This window comes from Aythya marila, assembly GCF_965140915.1.
Source record: "Aythya marila genome assembly, chromosome: 6".
In the NCBI taxonomy this organism is placed as follows: domain Eukaryota; kingdom Metazoa; phylum Chordata; class Aves; order Anseriformes; family Anatidae; genus Aythya; species Aythya marila.
The window spans coordinates 6,828,955-6,848,256 of record NC_139047.1 but is presented as its reverse complement, the minus strand read 5'-3'; the positions used below and the strand labels follow the sequence as shown (position 1 = coordinate 6,848,256).

The following is a 19,302-nucleotide window of genomic DNA, read 5'->3' as shown; positions in this document are numbered from 1 at the left end:
GCCCCGCCCCTCCCCTCGCGCGGCTTGGCCCCGCCCCCGGGGCGCGGCGCGCTTTAGCTGGGCGCGGACTGTTCAACCGCGGCACTGCGGCCGCGCCGCGCGGGCCGGAGGCGGCGGCGCCGCTGCTGCTGCTGCTGGAGGAGGAGGAGGAGGCGGGCGGAGGCAAGCGCGGGGCGGCGGGGAGCGGAGCGGGAAGGAGCGAGGGGGGGGAGCGGGGAAAGGGGGGGGGGAGGCCGGGGGGGGGGGGGAGCGCGGAGAGGGGAGCGGGGAGAAGCGCGGCCCGGCGGCGGTTGGGTCCCGCGGCGCTGGCGCGCATGCGCGAGGGGGGCTGGGTGGGGGCGGGGCGGGAGGGGGTAACGGTCCGGGAGGGGGCGGGGCTTGGCGCGAGGATTGGGCGGGAGGGGCCGCGCCTCAGCCCCCTCAGCGCCCTGCCTCGGGCCCGCCGCGGCTGGGGGGAAACGAAATCCCCCTCAGCGACACCCCGCGGGGCAGGGGACCTCAGCTCCCCCTCAGTGACACCACTGGGGACCTCAACTTCCCCTCAGTGACACCCCCTCAGCACTGGGGACCTCAGCTCCCCCTCAGTAACACCCCTCAGTGCCGAGGACCTCAGCTCCCCCTCAGTGACACCCGTCAGTGACACCCCTCAGTGCCGAGGACCTCAACTTCCCCCTCAGCGACACCCCTCAGCACTGGGGACCTCAACTCCCCCTCAGCGACACCCCTCAACTCTCCCTCAGTGACACTCAGTGACACCCCCTCAGCACCAGGGACCCTACCGCCCCGTCACCGCACCTGGTGTCTCAGCGCGGCACCGCTCTCGTCTAAACCCGTTTTTCACCTCTCTCCCCAAAGCCACAGCTCCACAGGGCAGCTGGGTTGTCGGTACGGACGTCGCAGCGGATCTAAAAGTAACGCGAATGTTATCTCTGTTAGTAGCACGCATTAAAAATGCCTTCAGATGCTATGCTCCAAATATATGGTGCCGCAGACTGGGCAGGAATTAGTTGATGGCGCGGTAATAAACTTGGAAATTATCCTCTGTGCAGCAGCACTGGGAGAAAAACAACCCTGTGAGGAGATTTTAATGAGTCATGGGTTTTACCATAAATGAATACTAATGAGTTCCACTTGAAGTATGTCCTTTTTGATGTTTTTTATGATTAGAACTGTTTGGGTGGTCTGTCCTAAATTGCGTTCTTGCTGTTCAAAGAGAGATCCTTTGTAGGTGTGTGGCGGTGTTTTGTTGTTTTTGTTTATTTTTTCTCCAGAGAGGAGAGATTTATGCTTGTATCTCCCGGGGAGCGCAAAACCCCGGGGTTTGCAGTTTTATCTCTGTGGCACGGACTGCGCGGTGAGCGCTGCTGAAAGCTGAGACTCCCCGCATAATCCTGTCAGTTTGTTTTTTCAGGCTATTAATAGAACAAAATACGAAAATGCTTAAATACTCGTCATGAGTAACCGGGCTGCTCTTGAACTGAAAACAAAGGCTGCCTACCGAGACGATTTCTTTTCTGAAAGAACAGTCCCAAGCATGCTAAATACGGACTTCTTCCCTTTTTCTTTCATACTCCTAACCAGGACGTGCCCAATGGGACCCGTCCCTCCTTTGTGGCCATTGCTGCCGACTGTTCTGTCAGAAAATGCAGACTATGCCGTGAGCTCTTCCCTCTATTCTTAGTAATCGTTACGATCCCGTTCCCCTGGTGAATATCGGGAGGGCAAGGTAACGGGGACCCGCATGGATGGATGCTGTGGAGGAGCTGCCCGCGCTGCGCTGCGCTCGGCGGCGGCTGGCGGTCGCAGCGAGCCAAGAAGCGCCGCAGTAGCACCTGTCTGCCAGAGCAGCGCTTTATTTTTGTCCCGCGATAATCGGAGAGGCGGGCTGAGAGCAGCTAGGGGTTACAGGACAAACAGCTCAACGCTGTAGGAAACCAGGTATCGCCAGCTCTGTTGCAGGTGGTACCTGAGGGGCTGTAACGCGGCTCTTGTCAGCTGGAAATAGAATATTTTTGTACGCTCTCACTGAACTTAATTCGGGGTATTTCAGCAATGCTGTCATTTGCTGGTTACTTTGCTTTGCTTTTGGAATGTTTTCTAGAGAAGGAATAAACATTGGAAGTTCTGTCTAAAACACAGTTAATCTGTGAATAAACCAGAAACAAGTTAGGTATATTTGTTTGAAATGTAATTTGTGGGCAGACAACTGAATTTGAAAGCAAAAAATAACAATACAGAGGAGCCTTACAAGCCCTCCCACAAGTGGAAGTTTTAAAAAAGATAACAAAAATCACGAAAAGATAAACCCACACCCTTCCCAAGCAAAAGTCCCCCAGCATGTTGTAGTGTTGTGTAACGTAAGTGATATTGTTATGCAAGGGGGGAAAGAGTCAAAAAGCGAGAGGACTATAAACAAAAGCTGCAGGCTGGGAAGGGAATGCCAGCCTGCATGCAGCCGGGCTTGCTCTTGTTGTTTTTTAATAGGGTGCTACTGCTGGCCTACGTGAAGGCATTAGATTCAGGATTCAGACAAATTGCAGTGAGGTAAGGTGGGTAGAGAAGGGTGTAAGAGCAAAATGTTCGGTAAGGAGTAAGCAGAGCTGGCAGGGTGGAGGGCAGCAGCAGAAAAGCAGGGGTAGCTGCAGGGTTAGGAGCTGGTAGCTGTCATGTTCAGTGGTGAGAGAAGGCAGCAGGGTGTGGGTCGGGGCAGACTGCAATCCCAGGCTGTGTCCTGCTGGGTAATTAAGGCATTATGGAGGATAAGCATAAAGTCACTTGAAACATCAGTTGCTGTCCTGTGTGCGTCTGGTACTTGTTTCTTCTCTTCCCCTTTCTTTACATCGGCTTTCCTTTTTACAATACTTTTTAGACTTTCGAGTGAAAAACATATTACACAGACAAAAAGCAAAACATTTACCAGTTCAGTGTGGAGGTTTCAACATCAGCACAGCAGAAATACGAGTAGAACACAATGGAAAAAATCCTTGAAATGGTTTACCTGTGACAAAAAAAGCTTTTTCCAGAATGACAACACAGACTTTTCCTCAGTACTGTATTACGCTACTTGCCCTCCCTCCCCTTGCTTTTTTTTTTTTTTTCCCAGAAGGTAATAGGTTTGGCTCTGAAAACTCAGTTCCAATAAGGGTGGAGTGAGATTATTTTTTGCTGCCTTCTGCCAAAATGAAATAAAATGTGTCAACATGAAAATTGTACAATTTCTGTGGAGCCAAGTGCTTGTACTAAAGTTTGTTTTTAATTTTTTTTTTTTTTTTAGCTCGTAGTTTGTTTTGCTGGTGTGCCAATGACATTTTGTGTGTTTGTGTGTGAACTTCTTGGAGAAATGCCAGGGGCTGGAGTCTGGGATAGTACCAGCTTTTATAAAGTCTTTTTGATGTCGCTGAAATTAGAGGAACACACGTGAAGCGTCTCACACAGCTGTCTTCAGGGCAGAAAGGTTGTGTGAAGTTTGTAAGTTCCTGGGTGAGGGGTTAGGTGGGAGATGTTTCTCTTTGAAAGCATTTACTTTTTAGTTGTGTTTTAGCTTAACCATCTTTTGTCAGGAACTGATAATTGGTGGCTTGTCTGGTGCTTTTTAGTTTAATGTTAGGGGGTTAATTTGAAGGTACTTCAATTTACCTTTTCTTTCTATCTTTCCCTTAAAGGAGGGGGAAAAAAAGGCCCCCTAAACTAATGTAATTGTGCCTGTTAGTTCCTACAGGGGTAGAAGGACACAGAGCTGTCAGCCAGCCTGATCCGGAGAGCATCGCAGCGTCACAGGCGTGGCCTTGTCAGGTCCCAGTCACGGGGCTTTTACTCTGAACAGCTCGCTGCTAGGGAGGGTGAAAGTTAAAATCCTGTGGTTTCTTTTAGTACTGTTGTTTAGGGTTAGTGTGAGGGCTAGTGTGAGGGCTGCTGAACCTGGTCCCGGTGATGCTGAGTAGGAGCTGTACAGAGGTAAAAACCTAACAGCCGAGCTCCTAGCTGCTTTTCAGGTTAACCAGAGAATTTACTGTGAAGTTAGCTGCACTACACTTACTTTTGCCACTCTCCTGTTGTTTCTGGTGTTGCCTCTAGTTTCTTAACCAAGAACAGCCAGTAGCTTGCTGTCCAGGCTTCTGCGGGCCAGGCTCAGTTCAACCTTCCTTTGTGTTTATTTCAACTCCTAAACAGAGTTGAAAGTAGGGTGTGGGGCAATGATTCCTGCACTGCAGGCTGTGAAGTGATAAAGTGGGGCATGTCGGAATAGCCGGTGACAAGGGATAAAGGTTGACCCTGGTCTCTCCATCCCAATAGTTTGGGAACCCTTGGTCTAAGCGATGACAAGCCACAGGCAAAAGAGTCATTATAGGAAAGCTAATTGTTTTTACTCCAGGGGATATCGAGGAGTGTTGGGTTTGTATTAAATAAACAGTGTCTGATGAGTAAAAAACAGGATACAAAAGCAGGGGAAGGATTTTAGGAAACATTCAGAACTGGCACTTCCCTGTTTTTAGAGCACTAGCCCTGATGACTAACTCCTTAAGTGTTCTGTGAGTGTATATAATTAAATAATCAAATACTTGCTCTACATAAATTAACTTTGAATACGTTTCTCCTGGTAGAGAGTCTATTTCAGAGTGTTTCATCATGCGGTAGGTGTTCTGCTTAGCTGCACTTGTAATAGGTAGCTGCACATCTCCCATTCTCCTGTTTATGTCACACTGTTGTTGACTCATTTAAAGTTTAAAAAAAAAAAAAAAACTTGAACGAAGACCAAATGCAACTTAAAGTTCTTATCCCCAGAGCAGATTAAAACAAAATCCCACCAGAGTTCTGGGTTGGGAATATGTAGATGTGCATCTGTGTTTGTGCATCTACATACACACGCGCGCTCTTTTTAAAATGCAGCCTTCTAGTCCTACGCTTTTGGTTGTGTTTTGAGTTTAAGCAAGGTTAGATGACAGTCGTGAACTCCGAGAGGCTTATTTCTAAGACTGATAGGATCAGAAATGTGATGAGGTGTGAACACTTACTCCCCTGCAAGGTGGAGGCTTTTATTGCGCATGGGACAACCTCTGCGTGAAATAAATTAAAATTTGAGTGTTCTTGTTTGCCTCGTGGGAGGGCGTAGTCTGTGCATGTTCTTTAGCTAATACCCTTTTTATGACATTTAAATAATGTTTAAGTGTTGAAAGACTGAAGTGCCTGACTGAGTTGTATTTGTATCATGTCATGAAAATGAGAAAATTTACATGGCCCGTGTTGTTTTCAGGTTTGCTGTAAACTACCTACAGTAGCTATAATGACACCAGCCCTCAGAGAGGCAGCAACAAAAGGTCATGGTATCCACTTGTCACCTTCTTTGTCCTCTAGAGCTATGGAGTCTGATACAACTTTGTGCATGGAAAATTCCAGAGCAGTGGAAGAGAAGATAAGAGAGGACTCCATCGCACGGATTACTTGCTCAGTCCTGGGGTTCCCCACTGCTGAGCCCAGCCTCAGGAATGATATCTTCAGCATGCAGCATTTCGCTTCTCCGCCGTCCTCCAAGCGCTATCAGTCTGTCTTGTTAATGAGCACAAATTCTGCATTTAGCAACAAAACCGGTAAGCAAATGAAAGCGGGAGAGCCTGACTGCTCCAGGATGAGAAGCGCGTTACATAATGGTGCTGACACATCGCTCGGTCACATCAGTCATTCGGGACCTGAGGAGCAGGTCAAAGGGGTCGCTTTTCCAGACACCGCACCTCCAAATCTGGCAGAAACGCCAAGACTTTCGGATTCAAATGTGACCGAATCCAGTACTGCAGAGGAAATGCAGCTCTTAAATGGTAAATGGTACAAGAAGAATGGGTTTTGGGGTAGGGCTTTGGGAGTCTGCACTGAAACAATAAAAGGGGGTTTATTACACCAAATTCTTCACGGGCCTTCAGAAGGGATTTTGAGCTGCACCCCGGAGGAGGTGTATGCTCGCTTACTCCAGTGTGTCACTAAGCAACAAAAGGAAATCAGTCGCGCCAAAAGGACACAGAAACGTTTACAAATGCTCCTGGCAAAGCACGTTATCAAACACTGTGATCAGCAGCTGAAATGCTTTGTAAAACATCAGTTACAAAGAATGAAGGTTTTCCACGAGCCAACCAGGTTTTCGAGCAGTGGCTCCCTCAGGTGCGCGGAAGGTTGGCCAGAAAACAGCACAGCTACTTTGGAAGGTAGTTCCAGTGCGGATGTACAGAACGGAGTTTGTGTTGCTCCGGGGGAAATCCGGGGCTTTGCACTTTCTGCCGGAGGGCTGCTGTCTCGTGTGGAGAAGGACCTGGACTCGGATGCAACCTGTAGCAGCTCAGACGAAGACTGTGACGAACAGACTGTAAGAACAACTGTGGAAGCGTAAGTGTTAAATTCCTGCTAGACTCATGTGCTTCATGCTTATAAATCAAGCTGGAGGGGGCTAGACCTGCAAATTCCTTCTGGTGTGAGTAACCTCACGCCGTAGGTAGGCCTCCTGCAGGAGGACTGCCGACGGGAGCCAGGTTTGGCAGGGTCCAGCCAGAAGTAGGAGCATGGAACTGTGCAGCATTTACGGAGCAGTCACTTCAGCAGGCTGTAGAGCTTGACTTTGTACTGCATCCTGTCAGCTTGCATTGCATTAGCACTGCTAATTATTCCCCACTCCAATGATGCTGTAAATCAAAACAAATAGTGATAGCAGTGCAGAAAAGGATACTTTAGGCCAGTAAAAAAAAATAAATCTTTTTATTCATGTTCTGAGTCATTAAGTATTAGTCAGCATTAAGATCTTGAAGTCCACTGTTACATGGTAAAGACTAAATATGAGCATCAATGCAGATGTCAAGCCATCCAGAACCTGGGGGGTGCACATTGAAAAAGTTTGGTTCTTTGAATTATAATGAAAAATGTTAATTTACTTAATGAGGTTGTTCTGTTAATTTGAAGCTGGCAGGATTGTTTTTGTTGTTGCTGGTATCTTTTTCAAGAAGTACTAGAGTGAAATTAATGTAATTAACTAATTCTGCAGTTCTCTGGGTCTATTAAATTGACAAGTAACCTGTCAATACGAATTATTGTAGCTTTGGAAATCGGTGATGGGGAAGACAAGTGGATGGTTAAATTGTTTTAGCCTGTTTTTTCTTACCTTACTACAATGTTAACTCTCCGCTGTTGAGAAATTGTAGAAAGCAATGAGAAGACAGCTTCTTTCCCCTTCTGACAGGTGAAGAGAACAGAGCACGTCTTAAGATCTGGTAGGATGTGATGGTGAGAGTAGATAGGCAGGAACTTTCTGGTGCTTACATTTGTAGCACCTGAACTCAGGACAGTTTTTGTGTTTGCTGATCTCCTATTAGGAGGGGACTTTTAGGGATTTTCTGGAAAGCACTAAGAGTGACACTGGTGTTGAAGGAAAATCAGGTATTAAAAAAAAAGTATCTTAGTTTCTTCAAAAACTTAATGTGCAGAAAAAATCAAGGAAACTTCATCTTCCTTTGGAAGAGAGCTGTGCCCTATTATGTGGTTATAGCTTCATCAACGAAAGCTTCGATACAGCGTGGTTGTATCAAATCCCTGCTGCATGTTGTTGAACTCTGTAGATCTGGAAAACAGTAGAAGAAAAGCAACATAAACATGACTTTTCATTTTCTTTTACGTATTGTCAGTGGTAAATACAATATTAAAAAGACCAAAGCGTAATGAGTTGCCAGCTGAGCTATGATCGCCTTAAATATTTGAGTCTGCACAAAATTATTCTTTTGAAATACTTCAGTGCAAACACAGAATCGTTGGCTCCTGGTGCTGGAGAATCCGCATTCTTCTCTTAGCTGATACCTTTGAACTTCTGAGTACCAGCTCTGCCTCTCGGGTTCTTATCTGGTGATTACATGACCTGAATAGGGAGAACTGATGGGAAATGCTGATTCTCGGAGGGTTGTGAATAGTCTCAAACTTGGACTGAAGTTCTGTGCGAGGGCTTTCTTTTTTATTCTTGCCAGGGACAGTCCAGTTTCTCATTCTGCCAGTCCTTTAACTTTATTTCTTCTTTTAGCTTTCGAATTCCTTAAGTTATCTTTCCACTTAAGGCTTATTCAGTTTGTTTTGTTGCACTGACAAAAAAATGCAGAGGCTTATTAACCACACAGACACCACCTTTGGCTCAGAAAATCCCCAACCTGCAGCTGCTGGAAGCTGAGGGAGTATTCTTGAGAAGCGCTGCTCTGCGCTGCCCTGTTTCAAGGCTGTTATCTGGCCACTGCTTAGAGGCAGGACCCTCGGTAGATCATCTGTAGGCTGACTTGGTGCAACCTCTTTTTTTTTCTTTTTCCCCTTTTTATGTTCTTCCAGTAGAGCAGCAGGGATACTGTGGTCAGCAGTGTGCATTAGCAGAGGCTTTGCTGCATTGTCAGCACGAGAATCACCGGTGTTTGAACTGTGCTGCTGGACCAGCAAGCTCAGAGTTAAAGCACTGGCTAATTTAAGCTGAAGACTTTTGTCTGTGTGCACAGGTTGAGCCAATGCTTGAATTCACATTGCAGCAAACACACGCTGTCTCTTATCAGAATTTATTGCTATCTTAAGCTTGGAATGGTTTTCTTCCTTCTCCACCTTTCCCAAGATGTGTCTGCCTGGCTAAAAGGCCGTACTTCTCCTCCAGGATGGCAAAGGTACATCAGTTCTGCAGCAGTGCAGCTGCTGAGCCTTGCTTTTCTCATGAGCTCTATCACTTGGAAGTTCCTTTGGGTTGCCTTTGAGCAGGACAAAAACCCAAAAACTTAAAAGTTAGCATCCATTTTTACTTCCACTTAGTGGTTTTATGTTGCCGTGAAATGCCTTTCTCTCCTAGGGAATTGGTTCTTAGTGCTTTCCAGAAATACTGTGATTATGTGGGTGAGGGAATGTTCGTTGCCTCGCTTTTTGACTTTTATTTCTCACCTGGAAAGACTCCTCCTCTCTGTTACATTCTAGACGTCATGAGGTTCTATTAATGCAGTGACGGATGGGGAAAATGTTTGTGGTTTGCCTGTGTCACCTTGCACCGATTGCATTTAACTTTCACAAATCATCATGCTAGTCGGAGGCTATTTGCAATAGGTCATTGCTACATCCTTGCTTTGTGTGTGTGGGAGGGGGTATCAATCCAAAACGTACGGGGAGAGAGAGGACCCTCCCCTGTCATATTTCCCTGAGACCAGGCTGTTTCCCATCAGCACGGTGAAGTTCTGATTCCAGCCCCAATATTTCATGGCAGGCAAAAAAAAAAAAAAAGGAGCTATTTTTAACCTCTTGAACCTGTTCATTCTCGTTACCCTGAAAAGGGTTTTGCCCGATGAGTGTTGACATAAGCTCTTCTGAGCTGTGTCTCGATGCTTCGTGTCTCAAGTACGATTGTCTCTATCCATCTATCTCAATACCCATGTTGGTCGGTTGCAAATAGCCCCCACAAGGCGCTTAGACCGGCGCTCATCCCTTGGGCCTTGCATCGGTGCTGTCCTCACACAAGAGGTTCTCGGTCTGCTGGTGAGTGCAGTTCTTTTAGCTGACAGTTCACCGTGCTTCTCTGGTTTCTAGAGAGACCGGAAAATCTTGTCCCAATTCTGAAACTTCATCAAAACATATTTGGGCTTTTGAGTATTTGTCAATACGAAGAAACAGTTGGCTTATCTCAGGAATTTCGGCGTTTTGCTGCTGGTGTCAGCTCAACAGTGTCTTTAACTTGTCACATCTTTCATGGAAGGTTTCTTAGGCACTGTACCAAACTGTCCTCAGTAGCTTGTCGTTTCCTAGCACTGTTCTGGCCTTTGGGCCAGAAATTCCCTGCAACGCTGTGTAGGGGATATGGTAGTGTTTCTCTGTGCTTTCTTAAAGACGTTAGGTGCTAGCTCCATGTTCAGTGCGTTAACCAAAGCGGGTGGAGTGCCCAGGGAGGCCATCAGAAAGCTGAGCATAGGCAGTTCCCTCAGGAATTCACAGCAGCCAGCTAAAATGCAGCACAGACAACGCTGTGCCAGCCGAGGTTACTTGGAACTTTTTGGTTTTTCTTGATGGTTCATGAACATGGAAGATTTACCGTAGAAAATGATGTCAGATTTCAAACAAGGTGACCGGGGGGGAGGATGTGAGTTTGCAGTGCTTTCGAGAGCATCTCTGCTCAGGGAGCTGCCTGCCATATCTTCCGGGGCTAACTGCATCCTCAGTCAGGTGTTCTGTGTGATCCTGATGTGGCAGGAGGTTCTGGTTGTTTGCAGTGTACTTCCAAATGCCCTGAGTGATCTTCCAGAATCAAAAGATCCATCCCTGGGGTTCTTTGAAGGCACAGCTGCTCGCTCCATCAAGCAGTAATGTCTGTACCTAATTGATTAGAGAGAAAAGCTTTTTACAATAGATTTTTCTGTGAAACAAGTCGCTGTCTGTCTACTTGGGAACAGTCCCGTGCCCTTTTCCCCCAGTCCTCTTCCCCCATCTGAACACAATCCCTTTGCATCTTGTGGTGGGATTTTTTCCTTCTGAAATATTTTCATGCTTTTCCTCTGATTTTGAAAGACATGTTTTACTGATTATCTTCCAGCAACCTCAAGCCTGACGAAGTAGCATTGTTGTACTTTTCCATGCCCACAGGGTTCATTGCGCCTGGAAACTTTTCTAATGAATGTGCAGAGATAGTAAATCTGCCCCCACCTCCTGCTTTTTCTGTTTTTCCTTTAATTTCTAGTTGGAAAGAGAAAAGATTGGAAATCTATTTTTAGTACAAATACTTGGCGGGGAGGGGAGTGGTAAGGCGGAAAGAATACAGGAAGGAAGAAAATATTATGACGGGTATCTCCAGATCTCATCTGTTTGTTCTAGATTATTTTCCATTTTTGCTAGCATTTTTCTCATGGCTAATTGAGGAACATCAGTGCACTTCTGCGGGCCTCACGACAGAAGGCACTGCTGAAGGGCTGGGGCTCATTGCCCATCTTTGAGCCATGTTATAAGGGGAAGCTATTTGTTTTTGCAAGATCAGGTCCTAATTTTCCACTCCGAGCTGTAATTTCACTTCAAACCTGATAAGAGAACTGGATTCTGGTTTTTGGAAGGGGAGGGAGACAGTCTGCCAGCACTAAATGCTGTTCTCCGTTTCTCTTAAGCACAAAACCCCAATTGTTTCCAGTTTTTAAGACCTTTTTAGTTTACAAGTCAGGGAAATGTCTTATTTGCATAAAAGATTAATGTGAGGGCTTTTGAATACATAGAAATTCGTAGGTGCTAATAATATGCTGATTTCAAAATGTTTTACACATTGCTTTTTCACGAATTCCATTCTCTTAATTCTTGGCTCTTGTCACTAGGATGTGGGAGGAGAGTTGTTACCAGGGAAAGAAAGAAAAACCAGCTTTCTATTACCTTCTGTTTTCTTTCTAGGGGCACAGGTATTATTTCAGAATATATTTTAACCTCACTTGGTTGGATTTCCATACGAGGGATTTGCAACTTTTGGGTCCCCCTTTCCTATTACTGTTTTTCTTTAGAAATCTGGTGTACGGCAATAGCAACTTGGTTTTGTGCAAGACTTCCTTCTTGCAAGACCGGAGTAATGCTCTTGTGAATAAGGATCCTGATTTCGAACCTGTAATTACATTAATATTTCTGCAGCTGCTGAGAGCAGGCTGAATGGTTGTAATGAAAGGCAGCAAGTTTGACAAGTTGTAACATGCGAGGGAATCTCAGAGCTGGGAATGTCAAAGCTTTTGAGCTAAATAAGTGCTGAATGCATATTAAATAAAAACTTGGCAGTGCTCTTCTGAATGACAGCTTAATACACAGTCACTACAGCATAGTAGAGCAGAGACTCTAATAAGCAGACACATGTATGTACACGATATCCTCGCGCGCTTAATTAAATGGTAGATCAAGAAGAGTTTTTGGTGCTCGATGTGAACTGCTGATTAATCAGGGCTTTACGGCGAGCTTTTCTTCTGTTGCTAAGCTGTGAAATGTGCTTGTTTTTATTGCAAGATTTGTTTACAATCAACAGCAAACTGTCTCTGTTCCATCTTGTGGAGCGAGGGCATTGTGATTTCAGTTTGCAGATAACGTTGATTTCCGAAGAATCGACTTCAAAGGGATACGTCCAGTGCCTTTGAAAATCAGTGTTCGTGGGCCCCTGATACAGGAAATCATTTAAATGCTTTCCGTTTCACATGAAATAAAAAGTGTGCATAAAGGCTTCCCAAAATAGGAATGCTCTCCTGTAACAGGGTTTCATTCATACTGCTAAATATGGGTTAGGAATGTAACTTTAGATCTTAGATTTAAATATATTGACCTATGCTCTTTTTTATTGAAACCGAAATCGCTGTAAATTATTTTCATCCCAACGTTTCACCTAGCTGCTGTGGGCTAGAAAGCTTTGGTGGGGAATTTTAATGACTTCCCAATTAACAAACTTCTAATTCTCAACTCTGGCATTAAAAGAAATGCAAACTGAAGTGCGTGCATCGTAACCAACCCTTCCTCCCAGCCAGCAGGGGCTCACAGGGTAACCATGAAATCCAGTAGGCCTCCACCCCAGGCTCCTACCAAACCCCCAAACCAAGAAGGTTGCAACTGTCCAACCACAGATTGGTCCTTCTGTCCGTCCCTTGTCCCTGCAGCCCCTGGCGCTCCATACAGCCAGAGCGAGGCCACTTGGAAGCTAGAGTGAGATGTCACGGCACTGCCACGCCTGCCTGCCTCCAGAAGAATATAAGGACAGATTTTGGGACAAACTTTGGAGGTTGCAAAGGAGCACTGATACTCTGCCTGCGTGCTGCAATAATGTGCTACTGTGCTTGTCTTTAAAGGATTATATTGTAAGCTCTGTCTTACTTTATGTTGATCGTGGGATGCATACATAGCACTGCTTCCTTGATGTCTTCTTTCAAGGGCAGTTGTGTAATACAGGGAATTTCTAGGCTAGTGTTCCTGGTGTTTTGTTGTTAGCCTATTATGTTGTGCCATTTCAAGGACGAGAAAAAAAGCCTGTTTCCAGGCAGCCCTGGTGTTCCTGAGTTTTGTTTTTTAATTTTAGATTTTCCCGTGCATGTTAGCACTACCTGCTTCCATGCTCTGTTGATCTGATCTTCAGCATGCAGAAGTTAAGTGGAAGAAGCTGGGGCGCTGGAGCAGCCCATGGAAACTTAAAAACTCATTCCAAAATATTTTGAGCAAATAGCGTTTCTGGCTAAGCATTTTGCAGGTGTTTTTATTTTATTTTATTTTATTAAAAGGTGAAATGGTGCCGACTGTTTACCTTTCACAGGTTTTTACTTCTCGGGTGGTTAATATTCTAACTGACCCTACCTCCACCAGCAGTTTGGCCTTTTATCATTAACATCTGTGAACAATTACGTAAAGAGAACTGAAGATGAAAAGCACCCACCAGTTCGTGAAGTCAGCCATTGGAGTTCAGCACTGTAACAGATCCCTGTTTTAAGAAGCTGAATGTGTTTGTTTTGTTGAGCCCTCAACTAACAGTTCAGTGCGAGTGTGACAATTCAGTCTCTGTATAAGAGCTATAGGAATTGTATGATTCAGTGCAGGAGCCTTGTAGCTGGAAAATACTGACTGTAGCATCTCCTTGCATTAGAAGGTGTAATTTCTCCTTTTCTAGGATCTCCAAGCACAGAAGCTCCTTTTTTCTCCTTATATTTTCAGTTATCCTACAGTTGGTTTTTTTGCCCCAAATACTGATTTTCCCCTTGCTTCTCCCCTTCTTACTTTCCCTTCTAAACTTATTTGTGGAAGATGTAAAAATCTTACTGTGTCGCCGCTTATTTTTCTCTCCACTCTAACGCTGTATCATGGATTTTCTTTTCCAGGGAAACCCACAGTTATGGTCGATAATTTCAGGTATTAGTGCCTGAATTCCTCAGGCCTGCTGGCTCAGCAGAAATGTTCAGCTGGATCAAGTTTGGCAGTTTGGGATGACAAGAGATGGTGGGCGCCAGGAATTGTTGTGATAAGCAGTTGCCGATGTCTGTAGACGACAGGGAGAGCTGTAACCCATCTGCTGGGAGGCCGGGTGGTGTTTAAGAGGGAAATCTCTGCCAGGTAAAAACTCCTGGTGAACGCCAAGGAAGATAGCAAGCCTGACTGATCCAGCTGCAGACTTTTTATGAGGTCTCGGCACAACTCTGCGTACCAGAGCGCCTCTCTCAACCCATGAAGGGTTTTGAAGTGTGTAGCTTGGTTTGGTGCCTGTTAGCACAAAACGGTGGCACGTTGCTCTCCGTGTTTGGTCTGTGGTGACTGTCAGAGTAAAGAAGCAGTGTTCTGTTGTGCGGTGCGATGCCAGAGGATGGTTCTAGCTGCAGTTTGTTTTCATCTTGTTTTCACTCTGGGATGCATGGAAGAGGTTGGGTTCACAAGGCAGCACTCTGATTTTTCTGTCATGTCCTTATTATGGATTTAACAGTTAACTGGTCCAGGGGAATTAATACTTCAGCAGCAACTGAAGTTAGTTAATTCTGAAAACAAACATTAAGTAGGCGTGCTGGAAGAATTAGTCCTTGAGAAAGCATTTACGGGTCATTTCAGAGTTGGACATGTTTGTTTAGCCATTACAAGGATTGGAAGTTTTTGGTGGGAGTGGGCATTTTTATCTCATGAGTAAAATCTAGATAAGATTGTCTAGAGTACATTCACGACATGTCTGAATTCACCTATTTTAAGCAATTTTTTTATATGATACCATCTCCTGGTTTTCACATGTTAACTCCTGTTGACTGGCAGTGTGGAGAGAGGAGAAAAGGAGCCCTGCTGAATTTCACTGCTGTGCTGTCAGAAGCCCCGCGCTCACCTTAATGCCTTGCAAAACTGCTCGTATCCAAGCCAGCTGCTTTCTGAGCATTGCCACGTGTAGTCCCAGGCAAGCTGCCTGCAGTGCTGGTGTAAAATCAGGGCCAGTTGAGGACGTTCACAGGCTCATGGCTCCGCTCCCGTGGGACCCCACACAGCTAGCATGCTGTTATGCCGGGGTGAGACAGTGCCACGGGGTGGATGTGAACTCTTTGGTGTTTACATACGATTGAGTGAGCTTCCCAAGACAACCGGGGGATGTGTGATATTTTTTTTTCCAGTGTGTGTTAAGTCTCATGAATTTCAGCATGAGTCATACGATGTCTGGATAGGATTTAAAGATCGGGAGAGTTTTCCGATTGTTCACTTTTCAATTCTCAGACTCGAGTCCTTCATCAGAATAGGAAAGTTCTGCTGTTGTTTCCAGTGACTCCCCACGAGACAGGTGATTAGCTTGTAATCCTGAGAGTAATTAGTCTGTAGTTTGAGCTGATCCTTGCTCCCAAATATTTCATCGTCACACGGTTGGCAATGGGCCTATGGTAGCACAGGAGATCCCAGCGAGAGGAGGAGATGAACCATCAGGGCTGGCTGTGGTCAGGATCACTGCATCGCTTTGGGACTAAATCATCTGAAAACTGGATACCGCAACAACGTGGGATTAAATGGGAGGGGATGTGGCATGGCAGGGAGAGCAAAAACCACAGGGTTAGGAAACCGAGGTGGGCATGTAAGTGTGAGAGCATGTCAGGAGCAGCTGCTGTTCTTACATTTCCTGTGGAATTTTGGAGTTTTTCCCATCCACCCAACGTGAATGCCTTCCTCCCCTGCTTGTCCTTGTTGAAGAATGTCATAACTTGACAATTCTGACGTTCTTTGAAACAAAGCTTTTGGGAGGAGCCTGTGTTTGGAGTTGGCAAACCTGTGTTCTGGAGTCTTGGTGTGGGTCTGCTGCAAGCATCCTCCTTTCCTGTGTGGTAGGAAGCGTCCTTGTCCCTGCAGGCATGTCACGCACGGTAGGGGTATGCTAAGTGTTCCCTCTCAAAATTAGGAGGCTGGAAGGCTTTGCTTTCCTTTTAGTTTTCACAACTAGAGATAAGCGTGGAGAACCTTGCTTTGCATTCAGCTGTGTGCACTGAAGTATTGGCTTTCCAGAGCACCTGTGCAAAACCCAAAGAGCAGTGTGTGCCTAGCACAGCAGTGTTATTTTGGCTAGCAGTTCCCCTTTGCACTTGGTTAAGTAGCCTGGGGTTGTTCTTTGGGACAGGCTGATCTTAGCTATTGGAAAACATAAATCTCACCCTCAACTTCAGTGAGGCCCCGGGAGGAGAAGACACTTCTCGGAGTCCTCTAGCTTTCTTCTGTGCTCTTTGTGGTTTGTTTGTTCTTTTGCATTTCTTTTTTCTTTTTCCTGTTGCAAGCCATACAGGACTGACCTCCTGCAGTTCAGCCAGAACAGTAGAAATGCCAGCCAGCATCTCACTGGAAGACAGATTTTGCCTCTCCTGCCATTCCAGCATGTTTTTCTAGGGAAATTCAAATGGTTTACTTGTGCAAAATGAGGATTGCTCCATTTCTTGTCATTCTCATGGCCCTGAAGGAGTGCAGGAGATCACCTGCAGCTCGAGAGTCAGCTCAAGAGCACTCAGTTTATCTGCTGATAAATGTTTCATTGTATTATAGCACTGACCATTAGTAACTGTTGGAAATATGACGTGGTTTGTATGGACTCGCTGGCAGCATTTGAAATTCCTGTGGAGGAGGTAGGATGGGGAAGCACAGGAACTAAGTAGAGAAGCTCTGCAAAAGGAGCGCAGAGGAGGCAGGACAGACAGCTGCTTCTTTTCTTGTCTCCTTCCCAGCAGAGAACCAGAGCTGGGAGCTTCTGCTGTAGCACCTGAGCTGACTTCCTCCTTCAGTCCTGGTTCTTTTTGTAACTTTGGGTGCTTTTTTGTTTTGTTTTGTTGTTTCCCTTCTCTGGATCTGTAGAAGTAATGAGTTTCACCTTGAATCAGCTTTCTTTATCCACCTAAGCCAAGAAAGAAAGAAAGAAAGAGGGACACCGGAGTTACTAATTATCCTAGTGTTAAAAAGTATTCAGTCATCTACTCCTGTTCATCAAAAACTGGCCCGCAAATTCTTGTTGTCTCGTTTCTTTGCTGAGTGCATGTTAGGCTGTACACTGCAACATACCAGGAACATGATAGACAGCAATTATGGCTTATTGTTTTATTGGGATAGCGGCTTGTTGCTGTTCAGTGCTTGGCTTGCCGTAATATTTGCTTGCATACAGCTCACTGTAAGATAAAGGTAGCTTATAAAGATGTTATGATTTGCTGGGGCGTTACAGGATTTACTAAATAGGTTGTAGAGAAACACATTTGGAGGCAAAGATGGTAGATAAATAACGTGAGCTCAAACAAAGGGCGAGGGACTGAGATGGGAACAGAATTTTGTATCTTGGCACTTACCTTGCACCTCCAGCCCCTTCCCTTGTGCACCAGTCTGTCTGTCTGTCTGCAGGGCATCAGAACTAGGGAAGGGATCGAGCCTTTAACTAACGTGCTTCATTCACCTTCCTCCTGAGGTTAAAATTAACCACGAGCAATTCTGCACCCGTGTCACTGCGTGGCTGCCCAGCTGCTCATACTGACACCAACACGGGGCAGCCAGGGCTGGCAGGGGTGAGAAGCTGAAGTCGCTTCCTTTGGCGTGAGCCTGGTCTTGGAACCGGTGGAAACTTCCTCACAGAGGAGCCTCAGGACATCGTTATTACAGTGTAATTAAACTAACAGGATTTAATTGCATACCACTCTTACTTTATGGCTTTAAGAAATACCTACGTAGAATTTAGAAGGGAATATCTACATAACAGATTTAACACCAGATGTGTGAATTTGAGACTGTTTTGTGTTAAAGCAAAAAAAGCTGTGCAAACACGTTTTTGAAAAATAACTTGTGATGCAACTGTGGAGTGGATTTGTTTGAGATGAAAGGCAGTAATATACAGATAGGATTTGTTTATCTTAAGGTTACAAAACTTAATTGCTCTTCTATTATCTGTTGTGGTTAGCTATGTGAGCATGGATTCCCTTACTGGCACGCTGGTTTCATACATAAGACCAGCTGCAGCCCTTGCCATTCCTCTTTTTGTTTCCCAGCTGTGTGGACAGGCTTTTTATTTTTATTTATTTATTTATTTTTTCCTCTTCTGCTCTGCTTCCCCTCCATGATCTGCTTTAGAGCAGCAGTGTTCTCCCAGCACTGCAGTATCTGGCTTGGGCTGTATTTCTGGCAGCGTGCTCCACCTTCTTTCACCTGGCCTTCTTGGGGTATTGTCCAGCTTCTGTGGAGTTTTTTTTGCAACTATCATCTTTATTCCTGTTTAACTTCCTGTGTTAAACTTAACTAAGGGAAATGTTACAGCCTCAGTAGGCAGCTTTTTCCTTAGAGCTAGCATTTTGCCATCCTCAGGTCCCAAGACAAATCCTCTTCCAGCCACCACGCTTGCTTGAATAGCTGACTTCACTGAACTCCACCTTGGGCCAACTGGGAATTCAGATCCTTCCCCCCAGATTATTTTATGCTTTCCAGAAGCACAAACATGCAAAATCCATCAGTCCCAGAGAAGAGTTCTCCCTGGCTAAAGCAGAAGTCACCACGGTTACTTACCGAGGGCTAGCGGTAAAGCAAAGAGAAGGAAGAGATCATCAGAAAAAGGGGTATTTACGAGATGGCTTCCTTCTTCCCTACTTTCTCCTTTTTTCCTAGGACAAAATCACTAACATTTACATTTTTTACAATACATATTTGTAGAATTTTTGAATTCTCTGTTTGATGGTAATTTTATTTGGTTGCACTCACAATCTGGGCTTCAACGGGACGTGTCCATCTCCTGTCTAATTTCCCATGTCCGTTTTGTCTGTGCAGCAGAGAGTTCAAGTTGGTTGTAAAATATGTGGGCAGAAACAGGGAGGTAATTCCTGGTAAAAATGGGAGATGGTGTATTTTAGAGGTAACCTCCCAGAGACTGTGTCTAGTTTTCCTTTTATGATAAAGTAGACAGAACGTTCTGAGATTTTGAGTTACGTTTTATAATCTTTGCCTTGAAAAATACCAGGATTCTCAAATTGGTGATTGTTCATGCCAGAAAACGTCTAGTGTCTTCTACAGAGTGCTGTGTTACCTTTTCTTTCCTTGTTGAGATTGTTGAGGTTGGCATACAGTTCTGCATGAAGCAGCAGTTTGTGTGCAGTGTTCCTGTGCCAGTTTGCTTCCAAGTGCTGGTGGCTTTTCTTTCTTCTCTTGTGATACTTTGATGTTCTTCATTGCCAGGGGAATGAGGGATCACAAATTCTGCCTGTGTAAAACTGACCGTGCAGTGTTATCCAGGGTTGTTCAATCCAGTAGTTTCTCCCAGTAACTTGTTGGAACAAAAGCACTCCCTTCCAGAAGTTTGATTTTTTTTTATTTATTTTTATTTTACTATTA

The 19,302-nt window shown here is 45.3% G+C and overlaps 1 protein-coding gene across 7 annotated transcripts in view; it reads left to right on the top strand.

Annotated features, from left to right (window-relative positions):
• Window positions 1–33: 33 nt before the first annotated feature.
• KANSL1L (KAT8 regulatory NSL complex subunit 1 like) overlaps window positions 34–19,302 on the top strand; it is a 62,464-nt gene continuing 43,195 nt past the window's right edge. For 6 of the 7 annotated variants that reach the window (XR_014317767.1, XR_014317768.1, XR_014317769.1 and 3 more), the window contains exons 1-2: window positions 34–162; window positions 5,252–6,369. Coding sequence is in view for 1 of the 7 variants with exons in the window: in XM_082763416.1 (XP_082619542.1) it covers window positions 5,282–6,369 (1,088 nt within the window). In the remaining 6 variants the exon portion in view is untranslated. The remainder of the gene's footprint in view (window positions 163–5,251; window positions 6,370–19,302) is intronic. The other variant, XR_014317766.1, reaches the window with a different exon arrangement.